Source organism: Cygnus olor, chromosome 11, assembly GCF_009769625.2.
Source record: "Cygnus olor isolate bCygOlo1 chromosome 11, bCygOlo1.pri.v2, whole genome shotgun sequence".
Lineage (NCBI taxonomy): Eukaryota > Metazoa > Chordata > Aves > Anseriformes > Anatidae > Cygnus > Cygnus olor.
In genome coordinates, this window is record NC_049179.1 from 13242279 (window position 1) to 13266351 (window position 24073).

At 40.8% G+C, this 24073-nt stretch overlaps 1 protein-coding gene across 8 annotated transcripts in view; it reads right to left on the minus strand.

Annotated features, from left to right (window-relative positions):
• The window catches only part of ARNT2 (aryl hydrocarbon receptor nuclear translocator 2), a 107526-nt gene that overhangs the window by 35750 nt on the left and 47703 nt on the right, over nt 1-24073 (minus strand). For all 8 annotated transcript variants that reach the window (XM_040569682.1, XM_040569678.1, XM_040569681.1 and 5 more), the window contains 4 exons: nt 12992-13094; nt 10289-10354; nt 9750-9835; nt 904-980 (listed from right to left, as the gene is read on the minus strand). In XM_040569682.1, coding sequence (XP_040425616.1) covers nt 904-980; nt 9750-9835; nt 10289-10354; nt 12992-13094 — 332 coding nt within the window. The remainder of the gene's footprint in view (nt 1-903; nt 981-9749; nt 9836-10288; nt 10355-12991; nt 13095-24073) is intronic.

Here is a 24073-nt window from a genome sequence, read left to right on the forward strand (position 1 = left end):
TGATGTTTCCAGTAACGTGGAGGCTGTGCGCCTCGACTAAGGCAGGCTTGGCAGCTGTGCTCTACGAAAGGGTCCCTTCTACCCTGCAAGAAGGAGTGATGCCATCCTAGCATATGGCAACGAGTGCAGGCCAACAAGGGATCATGCAGGAGGCCCAAACACATTCGCTCATGGCAGGATTCCCACGTTGCAAAGCTAAAAACTAGCTTTCCTGCTATGGTGAAGGAGATTCACTGCAACTGCTCCAGATCCAGCTCAGAACTCTCACCAGCAATGGGCAAAGGAAGAAAATATAACACATCGGTTGCAACAGTCGGGACAAAAAGGCAGTAAAATTTTATTCTCACAGTTCCCTCAGCTGGCATCACCTCTGAATGCAAAATACAACACATGTTGAGAAAAAATGCCATTAGATGTTAAGTGCTTCTTAACTGCCTTATCTTTACCATTTTCAAAATAACTCCTGCAATTACCTTCCTTCAAGTAATTGATTAACCAGAAAGAGAGGACAGGTGAGAGAACAGCAGGGAGCAGACTGCTGTTTTTGGGAGCCACTTAAACCTACCATCTGCAGCACCTGTACTCCCATGGTTCTCATCACCCACAGCATTGCAGCCCCACGCACCCTACAGAACAGCAGGTCTACATGTGCTCATGTTCCAGGAGCATCTTTGTTGCTGTTGTTGGGTTAAACATACGTGTACCAAAATCACATTGTCATTGCTCTGTCGATGTATTCTAAGCAAGCCACAGACTGCACACAGACATCAAGGCACTTTATGCTTTGGAAGCATATTAAAAGCTATAGTCAAGAACCAGAACTTCGTGCAAATTCTTTACACCTAAACCACAACACTGATTAAGTTTTCAGAAGTAGTTTACATAAGGAAAGACTGGCATTACCTGAAGCCTTCCTATTGCCACGAGGCAGTATTTACTACCTTGTCCCACATCAGCGTCTTCTTCTGGTATAGTCATTCCTAAAGTAAACAATAACAAATACTGTTATAATTAGGAAACTGGGATGAGCAGAGATGCTGCTGGCCTGGTTCTGTGCTAGTCTAGATGCTCTGAATCATACCAAATGACCTTATCACCTTCTCTAGGATTCAGACGTTATCTCTGGGTTCAGATCAGATGATCCTTCTCAGTTGTGCTCGATCCTACACATCTCAAATGCAAATACAGCAAATACTGCAGCAATATTTCAGCTGCTGAAGACAAAGCAGGTACCGAAAACTCCATGCCGCACTGAAATGGGCAACAACATTTCGATGAGTATTGCTCCGCAGCATGTTACTGGAACCATGTTGTCACTTAATATGGTCAGTCGCCACACACTGCATTCAGTTTTCTTTGTGCATAATCTATTATCAACAGCCTTAAAAACAAGGCACAGCCTAGATTATTCATGAACTTCGTGCTCACATTTAACAGCCGGTTTTACTTTTTTCTATAATGGACTAAATCTGGGTCGTTACGTTGAAAGACTGAAAAAATGCGGATGCTTAGCTAACAGTGCATGTTTCAGTTGTGTAACAGGAGTAACTACTATAAACACAGGAATAATTTCAAAACATACATGTGTACTGGTTTCCATCTCAGTGTTTCACAAATAGGAACACTCAGATTAGCTCTGTTTCCTCACTAGCTGGCTAAACTTTTCGTAAGGCTATTTCCCAACTCAAGTTTTGAGATACCAGTTTCCTATGAAGGATTTGAAAAAAACATCTCCCCATAGTGACACTGATGACTTACTTTATGTGATTTGCAAGCTCTTTCACAAGACTTTTCAAGGAATTCAGTCACAACAGGCAGTGAATCATTTAAGATGCATTTTTGGCTTCAATGAGATTCATCAATGAAATTAATTGCAAAGCAGTTACCAATTATGAAACAACAGCCACCTTATTCTCAAAATTTATAATTCCCCACATAGGTTAATCTTTGGACCATGCAGAGGATGATGGCATACCACTGTTTAAAATGATGCCTCTGAAAAATGGCAATAAATGCTAGTAAAGGAACTGAATGAAGGAATTTCTGAATGATGTATTTTGTATCAAAAGAATTCAACCCTGTCAATTTCTAAATATCATTCTACAGGTATTTTTCAGTTCTTACTGTGCTATACAACAAAACAAAATACAGAAAGTATGGATGAAAACATGTTTTTGCATATATATTTATCATGATCACAAACTTTATTTGCAACAAAATTCACAGTTTTGGGGGGCTGACCTCATTTGCAGCCACCAACAGCTAACTATGATACTTCCAAAAGGGATCTCAAGAGGCTTACAAAGGCAACGCACTATTGTCCCTTCTAACAAGTGGGAAATTGAAGCACAGTAAGAAATTTCAATGTCACAGAACTGAAAAAAAGGCAGAAATCCGTTGTCTTTTACACAATGATATTACTATCCATAGATGTAAATTTGGCCCTAAATTTAGCTTCTAAACCTACGCAATATCCCTCAACAAAAGTTAGGGAACTTGCTTTGAAGTATTTTCTTAGAAGTTGTGCAAAGAGATCAAGATGGCAATATTTGACCTCAGGAATACACTTCAAGAAATCAGTCATTAAACACAGCAGTTAAAAGTAACACCGGGCAGAATCCTACTATTTTTCAATTTTGTGCTTCTGACCAAGTACCTCCACTGAACCACAGCTTCACCCGACTGGGGCCATGTAAAACATCCTTGAAACGAAGACAGGCTGCACAGACACCTCCTGCGGGACTGCGTTGTGCTGCCCGCAGTTTATCGGGTCCTTAATCGGGTCCTTCAGGCAGCTAAATCACAAAGCATCGCTTTGCCGTTTCACACACCACTATTCCAGTCTCTCTTTCTTCACCCACAAGGCAAACCATGAAAAAGCCTCCAAACATAAGCCCCACGCTCCGAGGGAGCAGCATATCACCAAGTGCACAAACCACCAACGTGAAACCACAGCTAAGAGAGTCGGATTACAGAATTATTTTGTTTTTCTTCCTTGCTGTGTTTACAGAGTTATTTCTTCAACACAAGGCCTAGTAATTAACTAATGACAGCTCCAATATGCAAAAGAACTGAATTTGGCTGCCTCTTAAGAAAAAAAAAAGAGAAGATTGTCCTGAAAAAGCAGCATCAAACACATCAACTAAAAATCCTGTCCACTTAAGACAGGATTTTGGCAGACACATGGCTGCTTGATCACATACATGTCATGGGTAGGGAAGGCTGAGCTGCTGAACCTAAACACAGACTCCTCCACGTGACCAATTTTCTTTTTAAATAGGTGTAAAATGGTTAACTGAGGATTGTATAATGCAGTTTGCAAAGGGAATCCGACTCTGTTTCATCCTACAAAGCTGTGAATGGAGGGGTGAACCGAGAGCATGACAAATTAAATGATGTGCCAGAAGGAACACGAGGATGCTGACTTTGATGTGAAAGGAATGCAGCAGCGTACAAAACAACCATGCGAAGAAAAAAATCTGGAGAAACAGGAGAGGACTGTAACACTTTGGCTGGAAGACTGCAGCAGGGACTGCACGCCTGTGGGGACATCGTTCAGCCCTGAGCTCCACACCAGGGAAAATCCATGAGTTCAAGTGTCAGCCAAAAACCCAAACATCCTAAAAGCCAGCACCTGAAGTAATGGCGGTTACGCTCAGACAGCTCGGTAGCAGAGGTCTGATTTCACTGACGGTGAGTGACTCGAGATCCTGCCACCTCCAGAGGATTTTCTTGGGGGATGCTTGGGACTTCTGAGAAGTAGGCCACTTAAACACAGAGAAGCGTGTTCTTAAGGAAGAAATTTTAGACCTCCTGAGTGGATAATCTTAACCAAAAAATCTCTTTTAAATGGAGTTTTCCATTTGGAGAGGACAATTTTGAAGTATGTTCCTGTGTCCAACAGCAGTTTCAGTCACTTCCTTAGTGGCACAGTGCATTGAAATGACAGCAAAGACACCCAGCTGGATGGCTTCCACTTTGCACAATCTTTTTTCTGCAGCTTTCAACAGCACTTTCCTTTTTAGGAACTTTGTTCAGGCTTGCTACTGCCCAAATAAACTCAAAGCAACATAAACAATCTCCAAAATTAAACCAAGCTAAGAAACACCATTTCTGATGGATCTCAGTGCTGGCAAGGGAAGGTGTTGATCTAAACTTCACCTTTTGTTAGTGTTTTGTTTTTTTTTTTCAAGATGGAGTATATTTGGTCTCCATAACACACTGGAAAAGTTATTAGTTGGTTTATCCCACAAGACACACTATGAATAAAAAACAACCTGGCTGGAATTCATCAATACATGACCCAGTAAAGTACTGGCATTTCTCTAAAAGTGCCCAGGGCAAAAATATGCCAAAATGACTGTCCACTTGTCTGCAGTGTAGGGGCTGTTACTGATAGCACTCCACAGATGGAAGTTATTTTCTTAAGACAGACTTTGTTAAGACAGGTTTGTGCAGCTCTTAACAAAATGTAACATTGCTCTTTAAGTTCATCAAGCACCATCAGCACCGACAGGAAAGTTCCAAAAGCATGCAGGAGAGCAGCCATGCTGCTGACCTTCAGAAGACATGAACAGAATAAACATACATCAGTTATTCACATTCTTTACATGTAACCCTGACAGAGGCTTTATTTCTCAACACCAAGTATATGCTCCCCTCAAATAATAAATATAGTGCGATGCTTGTTCAAGTTAATATCAACATTTTACAAAGCTAAGCCTGCAACTGAGCATCACAAATAGAACACTGTGCTGTTAGAGGTTATATTTAATTTCCAAGTGTCCTGTGTGCCAGCAAACAGTTTCCCACAGGGTAATGGCATGTGTTTATGTGGACATAAGGAACTTTTTAGTTTTCCCATTGAGCTTCCAGTTGGCTCTAACAACAGAAAAAAACTTCATTTTCTGCCTTCTTTCTCTGTCCTTCTGCCCCATACTTTCTGCGAGACACAGAACTGTGTTAGTGGATTTGTGGTTTCACTTCACTACACTCAAAAATAAATCATTTATGAGTATTTAGAAAGATGTAAGTGAGTGCCCAGTGATCTTTAGCAATCCCCTATAAATGCCTATCTCCATCAGAACCATTACTGATAGAGTTATACGCCTGTGCATGAAACTGCATTGCATGAGATTATTTCTCATACACAACAGTGGAAACTGTGGATATTTACAGCATACCAAAGAAAACGATTGTGAAAATCCCACTAAAAGCTGACGTTCTTTTTTTAAAAAACAAAGCAAAACCCAGAATTTTAAAATGACAGCAGTGCAAAGAATATTCAAGCAACTATTTTGTTTTGTATTGGAAGAGGGAGTACTCTACACAAACGTCCAGATTCCAGCCAAAATTTTAAAATAACCTAACAGCTTTGGCATGCTGTGGTTAAGACGTTACCGTAAGTCTGACTTGGAAGACCAAACTGTTTCTTTTTTAAGATAAAAAACTAAGGATCAAAAAAGAGGAAGATTTCAACATTATTTGAATTCAACATTATTCTGGGACTTTTTATTTGAAGTTTTTGAAATAAGGATCTATCTAAGCCTTTTCTTCACAATGTTTTCTTCTGCAGGTCCTGTTTTTGATTTACAGAAAACTAACAACATCTTGACAGACTGTATCTTCTCTCTCCACCAAATATTTTCCATCAATTGTTACGCCATGAAAATAAACCATTAGGAAAATATCATATGGACTACATAAGATTAATTTCCTTTCAGGAATGAGATGCTCTGGGAGGAAAAATTTGTAAAGTAAGTACTTGCTTAAGTTTAAAACTGAACAATCAGGAAAAGGTCAGCACTTCTCAGTTTTGTGACTGGTTATGAGCTTGAAGCATTCTCTGGGCTAAGAATCACACGGTCTTCTAGCTGGGCTGCCTCATGGGAAACAAGGGGACAAAGCCTGGAGTTGGTACACAGCCAGTTTCAAACAAGGGGGCTTTTCATCTCATTCAAAATAACGCAACACTGCACTGTCGTTACTAACATACACTCCATGTAAGAAATGAACAACATAACAGGTTGGAATGTTGATCTGGAAGATCTGAATCCTCTCACTTCCACACAAAACTTATCCGGATGCAGAGTCCATCTGAGGTCATCTTAAAATTTGTGAGCGTATGGGTGTGCAGGTGTCATATGCTGGGGTTTATACGTGCACTTAAAGCTTTACCCTTCTGCTGCAGACACAAAGGACAATGAACAGACCAGGAAAACATGCAGCCTGAGCAGAGCCACCCCTCCAAGCAGCTGTCTTCCCTCTGTGGTTCACTCAACCAAAGGCAAACCCCACAGGATGAAGGGAACAGCCAAAGAGCACCTTCTGCAGGGGAATGCAGAGGGAGCACAGACCGCAGCTCTCCTTGGTCTGCTTTGCTAGGAAGGAGGCAGGTGCTGCCCACGGGTCCTGCCTGCTCTCTGCTCACTTCTGAGAGGAGGATGAGGTATGATGCTTCCTCTGTTTTCTCTCCCGTCTATCGTACAGTGAAAAAGGCACTACGGGCAGCCCGCCAATAAGTAAGTGAGCCTTGCTGCTCCATAAAGGTGAGAAAAAAAAAGAAAAAAGGCTAGATGGGCAGAAGTGATTTCACACTGACCACAGACATGAGACAAAACAGAATTTGCTTTCTATTTTAGATCTCTGAAAAAACAAGCCCGATCCTTAAAACATGCCACCACACTGATGACAGCTGTTTATAGTTCATTTGTTTTCATGTTTAAAATATTCAAATTACCTGAGCGATTTAGCATAGATTACTCAGCAGCAATGGTCAAACCTTTGACCAGCTGGTCTATCACATCAACACTGATGGTGCAGCAGTTCTTGTCTGGCATTTCTGCATCACTACTGCTTGTGTGGGACTGAAAAAGAATTAACACATTGGCGATGGACATTGCAATACAACCCAGAAAGAGAAAATACTGGGTGCTAAACAAATTTAATTAAGTGCAGATTAAGTAAATTTGCTAAATATTTGCTACTTTCTTTATGAAGTATGCCTTATGTCTTAGTCGCATAATGCACATGCCACATTGCATACTGTGAAAGAACAAGATACAGAGTTTATACTGGAGTGTCCACTTGGCAATTAAAAAATAAGTGAAAATGATACTTTCTACAGCTAATTTTTAAAACTGCTGTCATTTGGCACAAACACATTTATTCCCGTGAATGCAGAGATGATGAAAAGGCCAGGGGCTTGTTAATTGCTACCTGACTTGAAAAAAAGTAATTTTATTACAGGGTGGAAAAGCTTTAGCAAATTCGATTACTTGTGCAGTTATTTCATTTGCTTTGCACATTATGGTTGAATTACCGCTGGAAATGAGAACAAATGTAGTAATGTTGCCACTGATTTACCCAAATATACTGGAAGCCAATTCAGCCTTTAGATATTCCCGTTCAGCTCCTAAAGACGCCGTATACATGATAATCACCAATACAAACTGGGTAAGACTTGGGGGTGAGGGCAAATAAATAGTCATGAAAGATGTCTCGATTTTGTGCTATATGCCCTGAAAAAGGCACTGAGGCATGACTGTGACAAGTAACTATCTGGATGGTAACATAAAAGAACTCTGAAATTCCACATATGGCTCTTAAAAAGACTAGAACATCCCTTAGGACTGTGCTATAGTTTGGAGGCATTAACATTGTGGAGGAGCACTGGGATATCATAGGGGAAGCACCATGGGATTTTGAGGAGAGGAGTAATAGAAATGGGATGAAATTCAACATTGCTAAATGCATAAGCATGCACTTGGGGACCAATAACTGCCACAGACTACAGCAATAGAAACTGGATGAAACTTCGTATTACGAAATCAGAAGATCACACAATTCACAGCTATTTTTGTTATAAACTGGAAGATCTTGAGTGACAACAACTGAGGAAAAGACAGTCTGGTATACATATTAGGCGACTTAAGATGCCAACAGGATGCGTCATATAAAAGAGAAACAGACCATATCACATACTGCCAGTCAGGACAGGAAATACCCTTTTCATTATATATCACTGCAGTATCATCTGGAACAAGACTCTATAGCTCTGGTGACCCACATTTTGAAGAGTGAAGTTAAAATATGAGTAAGTGCAAAGAAAAGAGTACGTAGTAAGAGTGCAGATTAGAAGTGGGATGGTTTAACCAAGCAAAGTAAAAGCTGACAGGATATGAATTCCTTCTCGAAGTGCACCAGAACACTGGAAACAGAGACAAGAAAATTCCTGTTTGATCTTATGTGAAATATAGTCCAAGAACACACAGTGGCATAATCTTCCCATAAACTATTGAAGACGAGACTGGAGAGGACGCTAAGCATGGGACAACTGTGTGGTTCTGGAGGAGCTGGAGTAGGGGAAAACACCTCACAGCCCTGAAGCATTAGGACTCTAAGGTTCCAATACTGTACAGGAAGCTTTTCATTTGAAATGAGCGAGGATCTCCAAGAAATCTCATTTGAGCTGCATCTTTCTGAAGAGACATCCTATATATCACAGCTAAATTTACTTATGCTTGGGAATACCAACAGAAAGGTTGACCTCTTTGTGGAAGCAAACAAAAATGTTTCATTTTCATAGAGCAATTTACATACACTGTTCTGTTCACTCTTCTGGGATTGAAATGAAATTGGAACATTTTGACTTCTACATCACACTGAAGTATATTAAATCCTGTTAGCAATAAGAGCAGAGGTTTTCACTGTCTGCATTGTGGTCTGAACCAGCACAGATCACGTGTGATATAAATTAGCCCTGTTCTTGGCTGCAAAAGTTACAGACAATGTCACAAGCTTCAGTTCTGTACTATTTTAAACATGTATATTTGTTTGCGTGTACTTGCGTGCAAGATGAAAATCACTGGTAACTGAACTATTATATAACTTCTGAACTACAGTTCAGCAGGAAATCAACAAGAGGTTTACGACTGTAATCTGCACACCAGCGTACAGACTCGGTGCAAACTACTTTTAGCATTCATCCCTGCATAAATGTGATTTATGTTTGTGGTATACAACCGCAAAAGGGCAGGACAACTCGTGGTTTGATTCATGCCAGGTGCTGTCATATTGCAAACAGCGCTCTTCAACTACTGCAAATGCCAAGGTCAGCCAGCCCAGTTCATGATGATGTCTGCATGAACTCCATTGTCTCCTCTTTGAATTTTTCCAATGTAAATATTCCCATGTGCAATACTAAGTTACAGAAGGTAAACGTTTTCTCTGTAGTTCAAAGAAACACATCAAGACTTGTTTCTCAGAAAAACAGCCTTAATAGAGAACTTATCACAAACGCTGAACATTCTTCACTTCCACCACCACTTTGAAGTGAAGACCTATGCACCAAAATTGAAATTACACATTTTCATATGTGGGTTCTTGCAACTTGGTACTTAAACATAAAAGCACTAGTTGGTGTTTTATAGAGGTACAAGCACTCTGTGTTCACCTGCTTAAAATCTGGCCATTTTTATGTGGGCTATCAGACTGAAAACTTTTGGCTTCAATTGCTGTGGTCCCACGTTACTGACAACTCCTACAGCACTCCATGGCAATAAAATTGAGAAGGGTTTCACAGGGAACAATGGGGAGATTCTGAGAGTGTAACAACTGCTGATTGCTTGATATCAAAAGCTTCTCAAGATCAGATAGAAGACTGGCTCTCTACCAGCAAATGGATCCTGAGCCATGGTTCCAACTCTCTTTGCAGACAGTGCGCTGCATGCCACATAGAAGATACACACCTGCTGGTGGCCATGCCTTGATATAGCCAGTGCAATGGACAACAGCATACTGTGCTTCGCCTTCTTTTACTGGGCCAAGGCCATTCCTAAATGAAAAGGAAACACAAAAACATCACATTGATTGACATGCATTATAGCTTTACATTTTAAAACTACTAATGATTTATCGTTAACTTTAAGTTATATTAGAAACAGCCAACCTAGAGTTTTGTACAACATCAGCTCTATTATAATGCTATTCAAACCTTACCTGTTTTCCACAATACTTCTCAGAGAAATATAATGAAACATATTTCAGATATGGTGCTGGTTAAGACAAATAAATTGAGTGACTTGCTAACAGCTTGCAAAAAGATCCAGTGACTCTGCCACAGCTGAGCTGAGTGGCAAGCTCTCCTCCCCTGTGACCCAGGGCTACTTCACACTGTATGCTAACGCAGATGTTTGTCCAGGTAGTACTCTTCAGTTGAGCATTAGACCAGTGGAAAAATGAGAGTGCTTATGGCAACTGACTGTTGCAGTAAATTAAGTAATAGTACCTGTATCTTTTTCTCATGGTGGTTATTCTGTTCAGAGGTAAATGATCCAGAGGAGCATTTCCACACCTAAAAGTAAATTCATATTTGAAAGGGCTCAAAAATGAACATAAATACCTGAGATGAAAATGCATTTTAAGATCTCTATTAGTATGCATAAATAGACCATAATGGATATTTATTTCTGACAGGAAGTCCCAGATACATGTTTTCTTAGAACTTGCGGGTTTCACAGCTCAAGCCTTTTGGGTATACTACAAATATTTTCTCTATGTTATAAAGAAAAATAAAGATTCCCTTCCAACCCCCCAAACCTAAGGACTATTTGAAACAGAAATTCCAAGAGTGGCTTAAGAATAGATACACTTCACGATATAAATTACAAAAAGGGTGAAAACTAGACAAGAATATAAGTCAGGTCCCCACACACCGACATAAAAAAATCTCAGTGTATTAGTAGCTTTCTTGGACAGAGCATTACAACTGCCACACACCAGCTATAACATTGTTAGATATTAAACTAATCTTTGCAAGAATGGACTATTTATTACTGACAAGTAATTTTGTTTAACACTTGTTCCTGTATATTTTGTGGCATTTCTATGTGTAACAGCATAATTTTAACAGTCCGTTTGAAGCTAAGTAAATAGTTTGAAGGATTGAAACAGTTCATTTGCAGTTGACAAAAAGAACAATAACAATGAAAGAAGTAATCCCAAGGAAAGTTCACATTATTTGAGGATCATTCTTCTAACAAGGTTTTTATTTATTTATTTTTACCAGTCACTGCCAATGAGAATGAATGAACAATTAAAGTAAGATTCAGAATTACAAAAACAATGGGACTACTGGAATGTCTAAAACTACTTTCATGCACTGGAGTTTCCAGAATCAGTGTTAAAAAATAACTGCAATTTGAATCGTTTTAAAAGCTGGGGAAAAACAGTAAACAGGACATTAGGCCTTCTTTGCATAAAAAAGTCCTCCTCACATGACTATTATGTGCAGCTTGGAGGAAGGGAAAACAATGTTCCAAGTGTCTCTCTGCCAGGCTGTATTTCTTTTTCCCGTGAAATTAGCAGTTAAATGTAGTAACACCACAGGATTCAGGCTGCTGTCTTTCAAAAGAGACAAAGCGCTGCCAACCAGCAGCATCTTGCCCATGCTGGCCAACCACAGCTGCTACATCCAGAAATGTATCTCAAGACATCTCCTGGCTCCTCACCCTGTGTCAGCCTTGCTAAATAACATTCAAAAGCCTAACTAGTCAGCTCTAACCATCCTTGGCACTGGCTGTGGGTTGCTGTCTCCTTGTTAGAGAAGAAAAGATGCTTACCAAATAGCAAATATCAGACTTAACGTCTCTAAAGAAATCTTTGTCTGAAGCCACCATATTTTGTTTCCTAACAAGCTACAATAGAGAAAACTACAATTAGCGTTACTTGAGAGGATGCATGCATGATACTGGATTCAGAATTTCAAAGGCCAAATACAGTTAAAATCAGCAGGAGCAGCAACCTCATATATTGCAGAGCACTGAGAAAAAAAGTATGAGAACAGGTCTTCAGAGTGTAGCCCTCATCCTTCAATTTTGAAGTGTTCTCCTTGTCTGATGGAACGCTACTGTTGAAATACACATTTCTTACTGCATCCTCCAACACTCATTTGTTTAAATTATGGCCATTACCCTGCATATATCACTACAAAAAAGAGTGAAGTCTAAAGCACGGGCACTCTTTGCATGGACCGAGGATGCCAAGGCATAAAAGGAGCTACAGCTTTCAAGTCTGATGTTGCAGGCGTGAAGTACACAAACCCCTTATAAAGGCACCTAACAGCCATATATTCTGACTCCTTGCATGACTGGAAGAATATCCACCACAATTAACAGAAGCACATGGATCTGTTGTAACATGTCAAATATTTTGGTTTGTGTGTTCCATTTCATAACAAATTCTACATCATCTGTTCTCAGAGTACATATTGGATATAGGTTGCAGATGCAATTACGTACTTCCCCCCCAACCACACAGAGAGGAAGTTATTGCAATAGCCATAGACATTTTATCCAGTTTGCACTACAATAAAAGTGTCCACAAAGCTCTAGTCAGAACCACTGGGCAGGCAGACCTCTTAGGAAGCCCAAGCAATACAGGAGAAGCTGGAAAATTGCAAAATAAAAATCCTCCAACAATTACTCATTTATCTAGAATCAACCAGCTGACATCTGGTTAATTCATACCAGGCTTAGGTTAATTCTTCCATAGCGGGCAAGTTTGCAGCTGAATTCCTGTTTGTCTTCAAGATTCTTCCAATATTATTGGTTTGTTGGAAAAATACACAGAGTTGGGCTTTCATTACACTTGCGAAAGCTCAGTTCCCAAAGTATTGATTCGAATAATTTGACCAGAAGAGACAATGGCTTACATTCCAGGGATGAAGTTGTCATGTCTCTGGGGAAAGCATACAACACCCCATACTGATAAAAATAACTGCAACACAAATGAGGTACTGCTTTGTCATTAATCATGAAGGAAAACAAGTTTCAGTTTTACTACAGTTAGAAAAGTAAGCATTCTGGAAATTCTTAATAGGAATGTGTCATTACAGCTTCAGCTTTTAAACAAGGTCAAGTAAGTGCAACACAATGTGTGGAGCCTATAATTTGAGAAGGGACTGTAACAGGAACATCAAGTATACACATACCTCATCCTGCATATGAAAGAGCGTCTTGATCCCATGCACATTCTCATTGAGGACTGCTGACCCTCTTTCTTTACCGTTCCAGTCTTCAAGTCCAGGATTCGTCCTAGAAAAGCCAGGGAGAGCAACTAACGTTTAATACATAAATTGAATCCCATTGACTATAAAATAAGATGACAATAAGCTCATAAACTAAATGTCATCAGTCGCTGTGGGGAAGAAACAAACAAACAAACAAAAACAAACAACAAAACAGCTTGATCCTGGTCTCACATTGGTTATGTGCTGGCTTAACTAACGATTTCAGCAAAGCCGACTCTGAATCACAAGAGTGATGGCTCTTTTCTTGACTGGCCCTAGACCAGCTTCCAAGCCAGGGTCAAATGTCTGGAAGCAGGGTAGGCAATTACAGCAAGAATGGCTTATTGACTTGATCTGCTTACTCTGCTCCTTACCAGAAGTGTGGATAAAGCAACAGGCATCATTTCTCTGGTGGCTGCTTCTCATTCCCTGTGCTCGTTTGTCTCTCCAGAATCCCCATCGTAACAACACCTCACACATACAGGCTTATAACAATGATAAGAAACATGTAACACCAAGTTTTTCTCCTTGGTGATGAGACACAAAATATGTCACAGCAGCACCTGTGGTACGGCCATTTCAGAGTTGATCAAAAACTGACACATCAATATTTTTTGAAGTTAAATTTCAGCTGGATTCGTGAGATAACTGACTCACCACGACTCTGTGCAAGGTCCATGGCTGGACCCTGCTGATCTGCGTGAGCTGACCATGAAGCTCAGCCCCTTGCTCCATAAACACAGCAACGAGAAGAGGACAAACGGAGGCAGGATTGAGCCGATGCTCCTACAGTAAACTGGGGGAGGTCTTCAGGAAAAAAACAACACAAAGGTAGCAAAGCAGTAGCATAACTTAATCTTTCCACACTCCTAAGACAAAGCAGAAGGCAGTGAGTACTACAGAAAGCTTCAGATCAGTAACAGCAGGGTAAGGGTATCATCTAGGTTCCTACTGCTTATCAAAGAACTGACAAAACTCTATTTTGCATCTACAGCTCAGTCATTAACAGATGAATATAAAATGTTGTTTATTACAAAAATGGACTAGCAATGAATCACTGGCCCAGCTCCACAATGCTTCAGGGCTCCACACACCACTGAAGTGACAGTGGCCAAGAGAAATGCAGTGGAACAGCTGCTAGACAACTAAATTACAGCCACCAGTGCTGATGACACAGGCCATGAGCAAACCCACATGTTTATGGTGGGTACAGTACCTTTCAACTATTGAAATGATACAAGCCTATGACTTTAAAGCCTTTACTGTGATATGACAGTATCCAAATTTATAGTAATAACACCTACTCTGTCTGTACTAAATTGGAGAAATACAGAATATATTCAAAGTCTCCCTCACCAGATTTACTCAAAAGTCTCTGTCCAAAAATAAAGTTCTGAAACAACTCTACTGCCAACCATATGCATTTCATAATTGCTTTAACTGAAAGTATTTACCTCCAACCAAGAATGGGAATAAAAACGGTACAAAACAGGTTAAAGATGCGTATATGTGCAGGACCCCACAGCTGTCCACATGAGCATGCGTGCTAAGTCAAACCATTAAAAGTGTTTTTCTCTTTGAACCCAATCACTTTGTCATACGTGTAAATAAAAGAAGAGTTGTTTGTTGTGCACGTCAGTTTTTTCTTCATTTCTATACAAATTCTTGAAGTGAAGTTAGTGAACAAAAAGCTGCGACTATAAACGTAACTCAAACAGCCAATGGAAATTTCACAGTTTTTGTCATGAAAGAGCATCTATAAATATACTTCAGAACTACGTGGCTGCTAAGCTTAAAATTGCTGACACAAGTTCCTTTGGCAAGCCTGGAACCCCCAACAAGAAGTCATAGTTTTTAAGATTAACTTTTTGTTTAGCAATGCCTTAGAAGTATGTACCAGATAAAAAACAGTGGTCTAAATTTTGCCCTGACTTACAAAATCACTGCAGGGGGTGGGGGTGAGTCAGAAATGTTTGGTACATAGATATTATGACATAGCTCTCTCAGCAGTTTGTTTCAATAGCCTGCCATGTGTGCTGTAACAATATGTCACCAATTTTGATAAAGAACATGCAATTTGTGTCTTACATATTGCTAGAAGTTTATGAACAAATTGTATTAAAAGGGGAAAGAATTATAGTTGAGTAGACCAAGGATAAAATTTTCAGTTTAGCTCAAACCAGTCTGCCAGTGCATCCCTGGAAGAAGAGGGATTTCTTAAAACATGGCATAACGGGGCTCTCAATAAAGTTGGAGCTTTTAAGTTCATAGTACCGGTGGTATCAGGTGTGCAGAGCGTGTCTGGTAGAGCAAACTGCGAAACAACCTGCTATGAGATTTATACACAACGAGTGTGGCCATGCTGCGCAGGGAAATATTTGTGACAACTTCTTACTGCTGTGAAAGTCTGCAGCTGTAACAACACGACCTCACCTGGGCTCAAGGCAGAAGTCACAGCCGTGTCTCCTCCCCGGGCTCTTTGCTACTCCATGCCTGACGCTGGGAAGGGGACTCCACTCCTGCCAGCACGGAGTTGCAAAATCATCTCCTACCTGCTTTACTATCATCTGCAACTCACTGCAGCTGCTCACGATGGACCTCAGTGGGTCCCACTCTGCAGGCAAGCAACCTAACATAAATCACAACCTCGTGCCACGCGTGCAGCTCAGTTCGAGGAGATGGTACATTCTGGTGATAGCTCTGTCACAGAACCATAAAATATTCATATTTCTGTGTGTTCCTGTGTCTTCTACACTAGTAATGTCTCTGTAGTGATAAATGCTCATTTAGGTTTCTCCACGGGAAACCTGCATAAAGTACATCTGATGTAAAAGTTGGCAATTATATTCTCATTAATAGAAAGTATTTTAGGATGCTCTGACAACTTCCTCTAACTGAACAGTGCATACGTGCATTTTTTTTCCCTTTCTTCTTCTAGTTTCTTAAGCAGAACAATTTTAACAGGGAAACGCCATTCAGCGCCACCCCTAGCTGAATCCCCCATGAGCTTCCACATAAATTGGTAATTGCATGTAGTTCACTTTCACGTGAAACTTTTCCCCTCTCCAGCTTCAGACACAACCCTCAGACACAGCAAGCACAGGATGCATGTCTGTGACTGACACTGGTGCCTTGTTACCATTTACAGCAGCTGCACAATTCAGAGGAAACCAGAGTTTACTCTGCTGCAAAAGTGAAAGTGAATACATGACCGCAAGGCTTATTAAAACCAACACATAAATCACTCCAGTTGGTCTGGATATAATTGATAATTTATTGAAATCTACCCATTAGAGTCCACTTTCAGAGGGCAGTATCACTTAAACTGTAATGTACCCGTTGTCCTCTGAATCCACCACGCAATTCAGGAACCCGATCTCAGCTGTTGCTACAAAAAAGGGCTGTCAGAGGGGACCACATAGTTGAGGACAATGTGCAAGAGACTTATTATTTGGGTAAAATTAGAGAAGCTAAATAAAGCTCTTCCCACTGAAAAGAATAGTTAAGCAACCAATTCAAATAGCAAGGATGCATGCCAGGAGTGCTCCCTTTGTGCTATGCTGCAGTGTGTTTTCAAAGATGCTCTAAAAATGTTCTCGTAACAATCAAGGAGACAAAGGTTCAAACTGGCAGTAATAAGCCCCTTGTACGTGCAAGCAGTGAACAGATTACGCAGATACCTTCCCCTTTTGGACCTCCAATTGCTACTGTGAATGTTCAAATACCTTTTCTGTGCTTGCAATGCTTGAGATGAACCCAAGCCAAAGGCTGGCCTGAGCCTACCAGCATTCATGGGGTTTCAAATCTGGAAGTCTGGCTCAAATCCATCTTTACACAACAGCACCAGCCTGCTAGGAAATTTGTTCCTCCACATATAAGCACTGCGTGCTAGGGTTTATAGTCCGATTATCAAACACAGCCTGTTCTTTGTTTGTTTTTCAGTTCTATTTTTTTTGGTGGATCCAAAACTCCATAGGCATCTACACCTAATTCTATCATAAATGCTTTCTCTGCTGGATTTCCAGTTCCTAAGAATCCCCCAGTCTGTAATTAGAAAGAAGGGCCCGTTACAGCCCGTTACATGAGGGTATTGTTCTGAAAAAAATTCCATGCAAGTTGCTTTGTCTATTTCAAAAACTATCATATGGTATCCAGATCCAGGACTGGAGTTTGCAGCATGGAAATATCCTTCTTTTGCATCCAAAGGCTACTTCTACTTGCTTTCTTGGTTCAGAATAGGTTTGTTTTGGCCTCATGCACACCAAAATACTGTTGGCAAAGCTCATGATACAACTTTCCATCTTCCTCCAGCTCATGAGTAGATCACCTGCTGTCCTGCACAGAATCTTGGAGTTGATAAGGAAACAGTCTGAACTAATAGAAGGAGTCTCACACTGCCTTCAAAACAATAACCTTCAGCAACCCAGCAAATTTCATGCTGTAGAGGATAGTGTCTTGCCTTAGAAAGAACAAGCCGGGTATTTCATAATTATTCTCTGCCACTGGATTGTCTACATACTTCTTTCCAGGCAAAATAAAATGAAGGTGAAACTAAGTTTGGTTTGGACAAGATAACAAAAGATGACTTTGTGTTCATCAAAAACACTCCACAGGCTACTCAGGGAAGAAAAACAGAACGCAGGAATACTGCACCAAAAAATTCTTATGAAAACTAAAAACATCTTTATCTTACTACAAAAAAAAAAAAAAAACAGAAAAAGCAAGACAGGGATGCAGGAAAACAAGAGGAAATAATGAAAATAAAATAGAAGTGATGGTCAAGGTACTGAAACTTCTGGATACAGATACAAACGTAAGCTGACCCGCAAACTGAAATGTTAGAAAACAAAAGACTTATTCTGTGTTGATGCTCCCTGCTCGTAATTGAAGCCTTCAGAAAGCAGCAGCAGTGATATGTACTCTCAACTACTAGCTGCCAACCCATCACACAGAAGCGCAACCCTGCAAATGAACTACTTATCATTTATGATTTTGTAGGGAGGAAGCATAGAAAAGACTTGATCATCCAGGAGAGCCAGCATCACAGAGTGGTCTCTGTTACTGTATTTTGGTATAGGAAGGATGTGAAGATGTGAAGGCAGCAGTGGTGGTTGGAAGGCTGATTCTCCACAACAGCCCAGCAGGTACAAGATGTTGTCCGCTTGTCCACTGCTTGGGACAAACAACCAAGTTCCAGAAAACTAACTCTTTTTTTCCCCCCCCTCTCCATTACCAGTTTGCACATATCCACCAACTACTGCTGAAAATTCAGCTTTACACCAGCTGACAGAATTGTTCTTGAAAACAATAGATGCATTATGAATACATAAACAAAATACTGTCAATAAGCTTAGATAGCCTACAATTCATCAATTTATTTTAAATTACTCTTGCTAAACTCATGCCAGAGCAAAGTAATTATTTTGCATTAAATCAACAATTAAAAGAAAAAAAAGACAATTTAAAAATGGATACCATTATAATAGTAAGAATTGCAGTTACGTCTCATGTTTAATGCATCTCAGCAAGTGTTTTAAGCTTTATTAAGTTTAATAAATAAACTTCCACCCTGTGGATCCCACTATAAAAAAAGTTACAGATGATCTACAAATATGCTAAGAATCAAAATAGAAATACGAACACAATATGGGTGTTCTCCCTCCAGGAAATCATGTTCATAAAAACCAGAGGCCGCTTGCAATATACAAATAAAACAATATGCACTCAGATTGAGAAGAAACTGCCACAGCCCGGAAATATGCTGCTGGCCATCCAAGTACCTTCCAAAAAGAGAGCATTCCTTCAGCATCTCAACACCAAAATAGGAACTACATGGAGTGAACACACTGAACAACACAATCCTAGTAAAACTGTACCCATGAAAAATGCCTCTTTGGCCCCTCATTGAAAGGGGAGCACAAACACAAGCAAGAAGAATAGCCTAAATATTTCAAAAATAGGTGGACTTATGACCATCAAAACTTCGTATTACAAACCAGGGACAGAATCACCTGACTGGCACCAGTTACAGCGTGCACCCAAAAGCCAACACTGATTTTACAGCATTCCTCTCACTCCCCTCAGAGGCTGCAGTGCAGATCTCACAGGCAGTACCTGCTAATCTGTTGTTTATTTTAACGCCGCTACTTCATAACGGTCTTTTAAACCTACGACAAAAACACCAATTCTTAATAGCACTTAAAATACACAAAGAGGTCACAAGGAACACACATTTCTAGAAATAAAGCGCCTGATGAGGTTGTTTTTACAAAACATATTTGCTACCTCGTGATGCTTAACTCATTCACCAAATCGCCCTGCCACAAGCAACCCCAGCATGCCGGCACTGGCGTTCCTTAACACACTCACTTTCTCCTGAATCAGACGCAGCACCGCCACATGGGACAGCTGCCAGGACTTGGAAGGATGCAGAACAGATGGGTTCCTACCAGATGGGAGGCTCTTCTCTTTCACGTTTCAGATTTATGTGAAGTATCGGAGCTGCGTTGTTGAGAGTGTACACATAGGTTTAATTCACGTGTGGAAAGTGGTTGAGGGTCTGGGTGCTGTTGGGGGCTGTTCTCCAGGCTGTCTCCCCTCTGGGTGTAGGAGTCCTTGGATTTTGCATGGAAGACAATCACAACCCCATGCACACCTCCTGCCCTTGCTTCCCAGCTGGCTTGGCTGCAGAGATGATGTGACTTTCCTACCAGAGACTTCACCCTACCTCCAAGGCTGTACAGCAATACACCATTTATACCTCTCTCTGCTGCCGTATAGGATTTCATGTCCTGGTCCAACCACTCCTGGGATCTTCAGGTATCCAAGAGGCTCAATACAAAGCACCTTTAATCCTTAGGCTTTACCAAAAAGGATAGTGACAGCAGCAGGCAGAGGTGGGCAAAGGAAATAAATGCTGCTTCCAGTGTCTCCCCATGTCCCCTGTGGGACTGGGAGGGCTGGAGGTGGCACCTGGGTGGAACAGGGCATAGCAGGGCCAGGAGCATGGGGCAAGACTCTGTTGGGTGACAACAGGCAAAGCCAAATGGGGCACAAATGCCACTGACACAGCAGTGCTTCCAGCATTCAGCAATTCTCAGTTATGCAGAGAAGGTGCATGTGGAATCTCGTAGCTAGGGACCTAGAGGAACAAGTCATAGCTCTTTCCTGCCTTTGTCCCACTTGCCATTTCACAAGGTAAACTGGACATATTGACAGATTGCATGTAGGCAGGTCTTCCAGCATTGAGTCAGGATGTTGCTCGACTGCTCAACAGTGTGTGCTGTGCAGAGTAACCATGCCATGCAGAATAACCCCAGACATCCAGAAGAATGAAGCCGTAGGGATGATGATATGCCAACATCCCTTGAGAATATCACACAAATGTTAAATCAAGTCAGCCTTACACAGCCAGGAACAAAATCAGGGACCACAAAGGGCTTCCCAGCTGTCATTATTCTGCACTCATATCAACCAGGAAGATCATGGGATGGCATGCATAAAATGCGGTTGCTCTTGCTCTGAAGATGAGTGCCTTCCACACAAATGTTATGGAACTGCTTTAGCTCTCACAGGCATAAGGCTTCTCTGCTCTTGTGCACTTGTTTTATCACATAGCAATAAGCAGCACTGTATCCCACATTACAAAGTATCACTAATATATCAATAAGCAAATACATCAGTATACAAAACAAATAACTAGCCGCAAGCATGTACTTCTTGTTGGCAGACGTTCAAGTAACATTCAAAGGAGATCCATACCCTTATTCCTATTTTAGAGATGAAAAAACTGAAGCAAAAGAGAATCATTTTCACTTGGTCAGCCAGAAGCAGGAGGTGCAGTTAGGATCAGGGCCCCAGTTCACAAAAGCGATACAAGTTATCAACACACTGTAGATGTACACAGTAATTCTCAGTAACATAATCTACAGTGATTCTCAGAAAGTCCATAAAGTCTCTTGACAACTTTGTGCTTATGGGGGCATAATTAGCTTATATGTGAAATGTACAACTACACTTCCAAAAAAAGACTAAAGACTGGGTGGCTGATTTATCTGTCTTTAAATCCAGTGATAACCTCTTGGTGTACCAGTATAAAACCTGAAATGAATTAGCCCAAATGAGGAAAATAAACTGCACTTAAATTGAATACCCCACGTTCATGATGCTACTGAGAACCAAAAAAATGCTTTCTGTTGCTCATTTTTCCCTTTGCACTCAGGAAAAAATTCCTGAACTACCTACCCTTAATGATGGATAATGTTCCATTTATAAATATAAGCCATCAAAGCTCATTTTTCTCACTGGTCTAGCTCCTCAGGGGGACTATTTGACCCTCTCTAGTGATATTAAGGTTTACATCATCTAATTGCAAAAGGCGTTGTATAAGCGTTAGAGTCAAGTTATGACATTCTTATAATAGAATGAAGAGCCGATCCAATCACCAGCGAAGTATTTTTTTTTCAAAAGAGACGAAGTAATGCAATTGAAATGTAGCTATTTTCAAAATCTGTCTGTCCCCTACTTACCAACTGGAGATACTAACCAGCAAAGGGGGAATTGAAAAACCTCCTCCCCATCCCCCCTTGTTTTTTAATAAGAACCCCCTCACATTACACAGCTGTTTGCCTAATACAACGTGTTCTTATAAAAGCTCATGAGGCCAAAAGGTCTCTGCTGTGACTGCCTTCATGTTTGAGTAGCCAGACTGCATCACGTAATTCTCCACAGTGTTGGGCAAACATGCATCCTTTTAATTAAATTAAAAATGAAACTATGTGGGCTTTTAAGACACGCTGTTGAATTAACTTTAAGGGACTATCTGAATGGATAGTATTACAGATCACAAGCAATTTTCTGTGCTGATGGATCTAGAAAAAATGGACCAAAAAAATCCCAAGCAAATAATTCAAAGCATATCATAAAAGTTAAGTTATAACGTTAAAAAAAAAAAAAAAAAAAAAAGGAAGGACTAAAAGTATTTGGAACTCTCAACAAGTTCTCTTATGTATGGGAAATGTTCACCATGCTAAATAAAGTAGTTTCTGCAAGGTCATACACCTGAGCTCTCCTTATACAAAAATACAACAGCACTCTCTCTCTATTTCCAGTTCCCCACCTGTAAAGTGGGACGGTGATCCTCTCTTTTTCCATCTTTGCATTGACCATTTAAACTTGTGCAGCAGCTTTATTGTGCTAAAACTCTGCGTAAGGCCTGAAAGACATATTCTGATCTCCACAGATACTTCTAAACCAATAAATACCACTGAGTTCATGTCTCCATGAACTGGGCACAGTTGTGGCAGCAATTCTGTAACAATTATCAGATGTATTTGAAGGAGCAGAAGAAAATTATCACACTAAGGCCTGCCAAAGACCCAAGATACAAAACTCCTCAAAGGCAAAGCAGCCTTTCTACAGCTAGAAAAAGGATCTAAAACCCCAGAAAACAGTTACTCCGAAGTACCATTAGCAGAAACTCCCACCACAGGAAAGCCATCTACACTAACTCTAAGATGCAATTTATTCTTTTACCATTCACAGCTGCATAATAAATAAATACATAAAGCTTGTAAGTAGCTTTTAATTTAAACTATTTGTTCCGCTTGAATGCTCAGCAGGAAGCTTTACTGAAAAACACTTCTGCCAAAAAAGCTTCAAATTCTTGCGTTCTGAATTATTTGTATTTCATTATCAAACTCAAATAACTGGAATATATGTTTTATTAGTAAATATTAGTATCATCTGGTTCTGAAATTAGGCTGTGGTCTGTTCCACAAGCCAGTGAGACACAATGGAACAGCCCATTAGAGAAAATAAGTAATGAATGCTGGATTACTTTTTGAGATATTTTGCTGTGGACAGAACTAAATTTAAACAAAAGAAGAGTAAGAAAGCAGGAAGAAAACAAAATGCCCAGGGAAGCTGCTTGCTTGACATAGGCTACTCCTCTACTACTTTAGTTCAATGAAGATACGGTATATATGGCAAAACATCGTAACAGGTTTTAATTCTCCTTTTGGAGATTCAAGACATTTATGAATTACATGCAGAAGTCTCCACACTATGAAAACAGAAAGAAGAATATGCTTGGTGACTTAAGTTCAGATCTAAGGCACTACAATAAAACAGACCAAGTGTCCAAAGGAGGGCTATGAAGATGGTGAAGGGCCTAGAGAGGAAGACATGAGGAGCGGCTGAGGACCCTTGGTTTGTTCAGCCCAGAGCAGAGCAGGCTGAGGGAAGGCCTCATGGCGGCCTGCAGCTCCCTCACGAGGGGAGCGGAGGGGCAGGTGCTGAGCTCAGCTCTCTGGGGACAGCAACAGGACCCGAGGGATGGCATGGAGCTGGTATAGGGGAAAGTTAGGCTGGGTGTCAGGAAAAGGTTCTTCACCGAGAGGGTTGTCAGGCACTGGAACAGGCTCCCCAGGGCAGTGATCACCGCACTGAGCCTGACAGAGTTCAAGAAGCGTTTGGACAATGCTCTCAGACACAGTTTGATTTTTAGTGGATCTATGCAGACCCAGGAGTTGCGCTCAGTGGTCCTTGTGGGTCCCTTCCAACTCAGGATATTCTATGATTCTGTGATCACATCACAGAAAACTGGTGATAGGCCACATTACCACGCTAGCAGTGTCCTGCCATATGGGAAGCATTTCCCTCCACCTGGCTCTGTGCAGGACCAGAGCAGAGCAGGTGGGTGCCATAGTCCCAGCAAGCTGACAGGGAACAGAAAAAGAATGTGGAAGTGAAGCCTCTGCCGTCCCTCTACTATGAAATAGAAAAGCTTAAGCTAAGGAGGAAAAGATGCCAGCAGCATGGGTTAAGCCAGTTATCCCCCACTTGAAGAAAGCAGATGCTTGGGGTGGAAGACTATCACTCCAAGGCACCGCTCCTCCTGCTCCTACAACTCATCACACAACAGTAAAATATTGTATTGTATTGTATTAACTTAATTGAGACAGCACAGCAGTCTAATGGGACTGAAGGAAAAGCTGGTTCCCC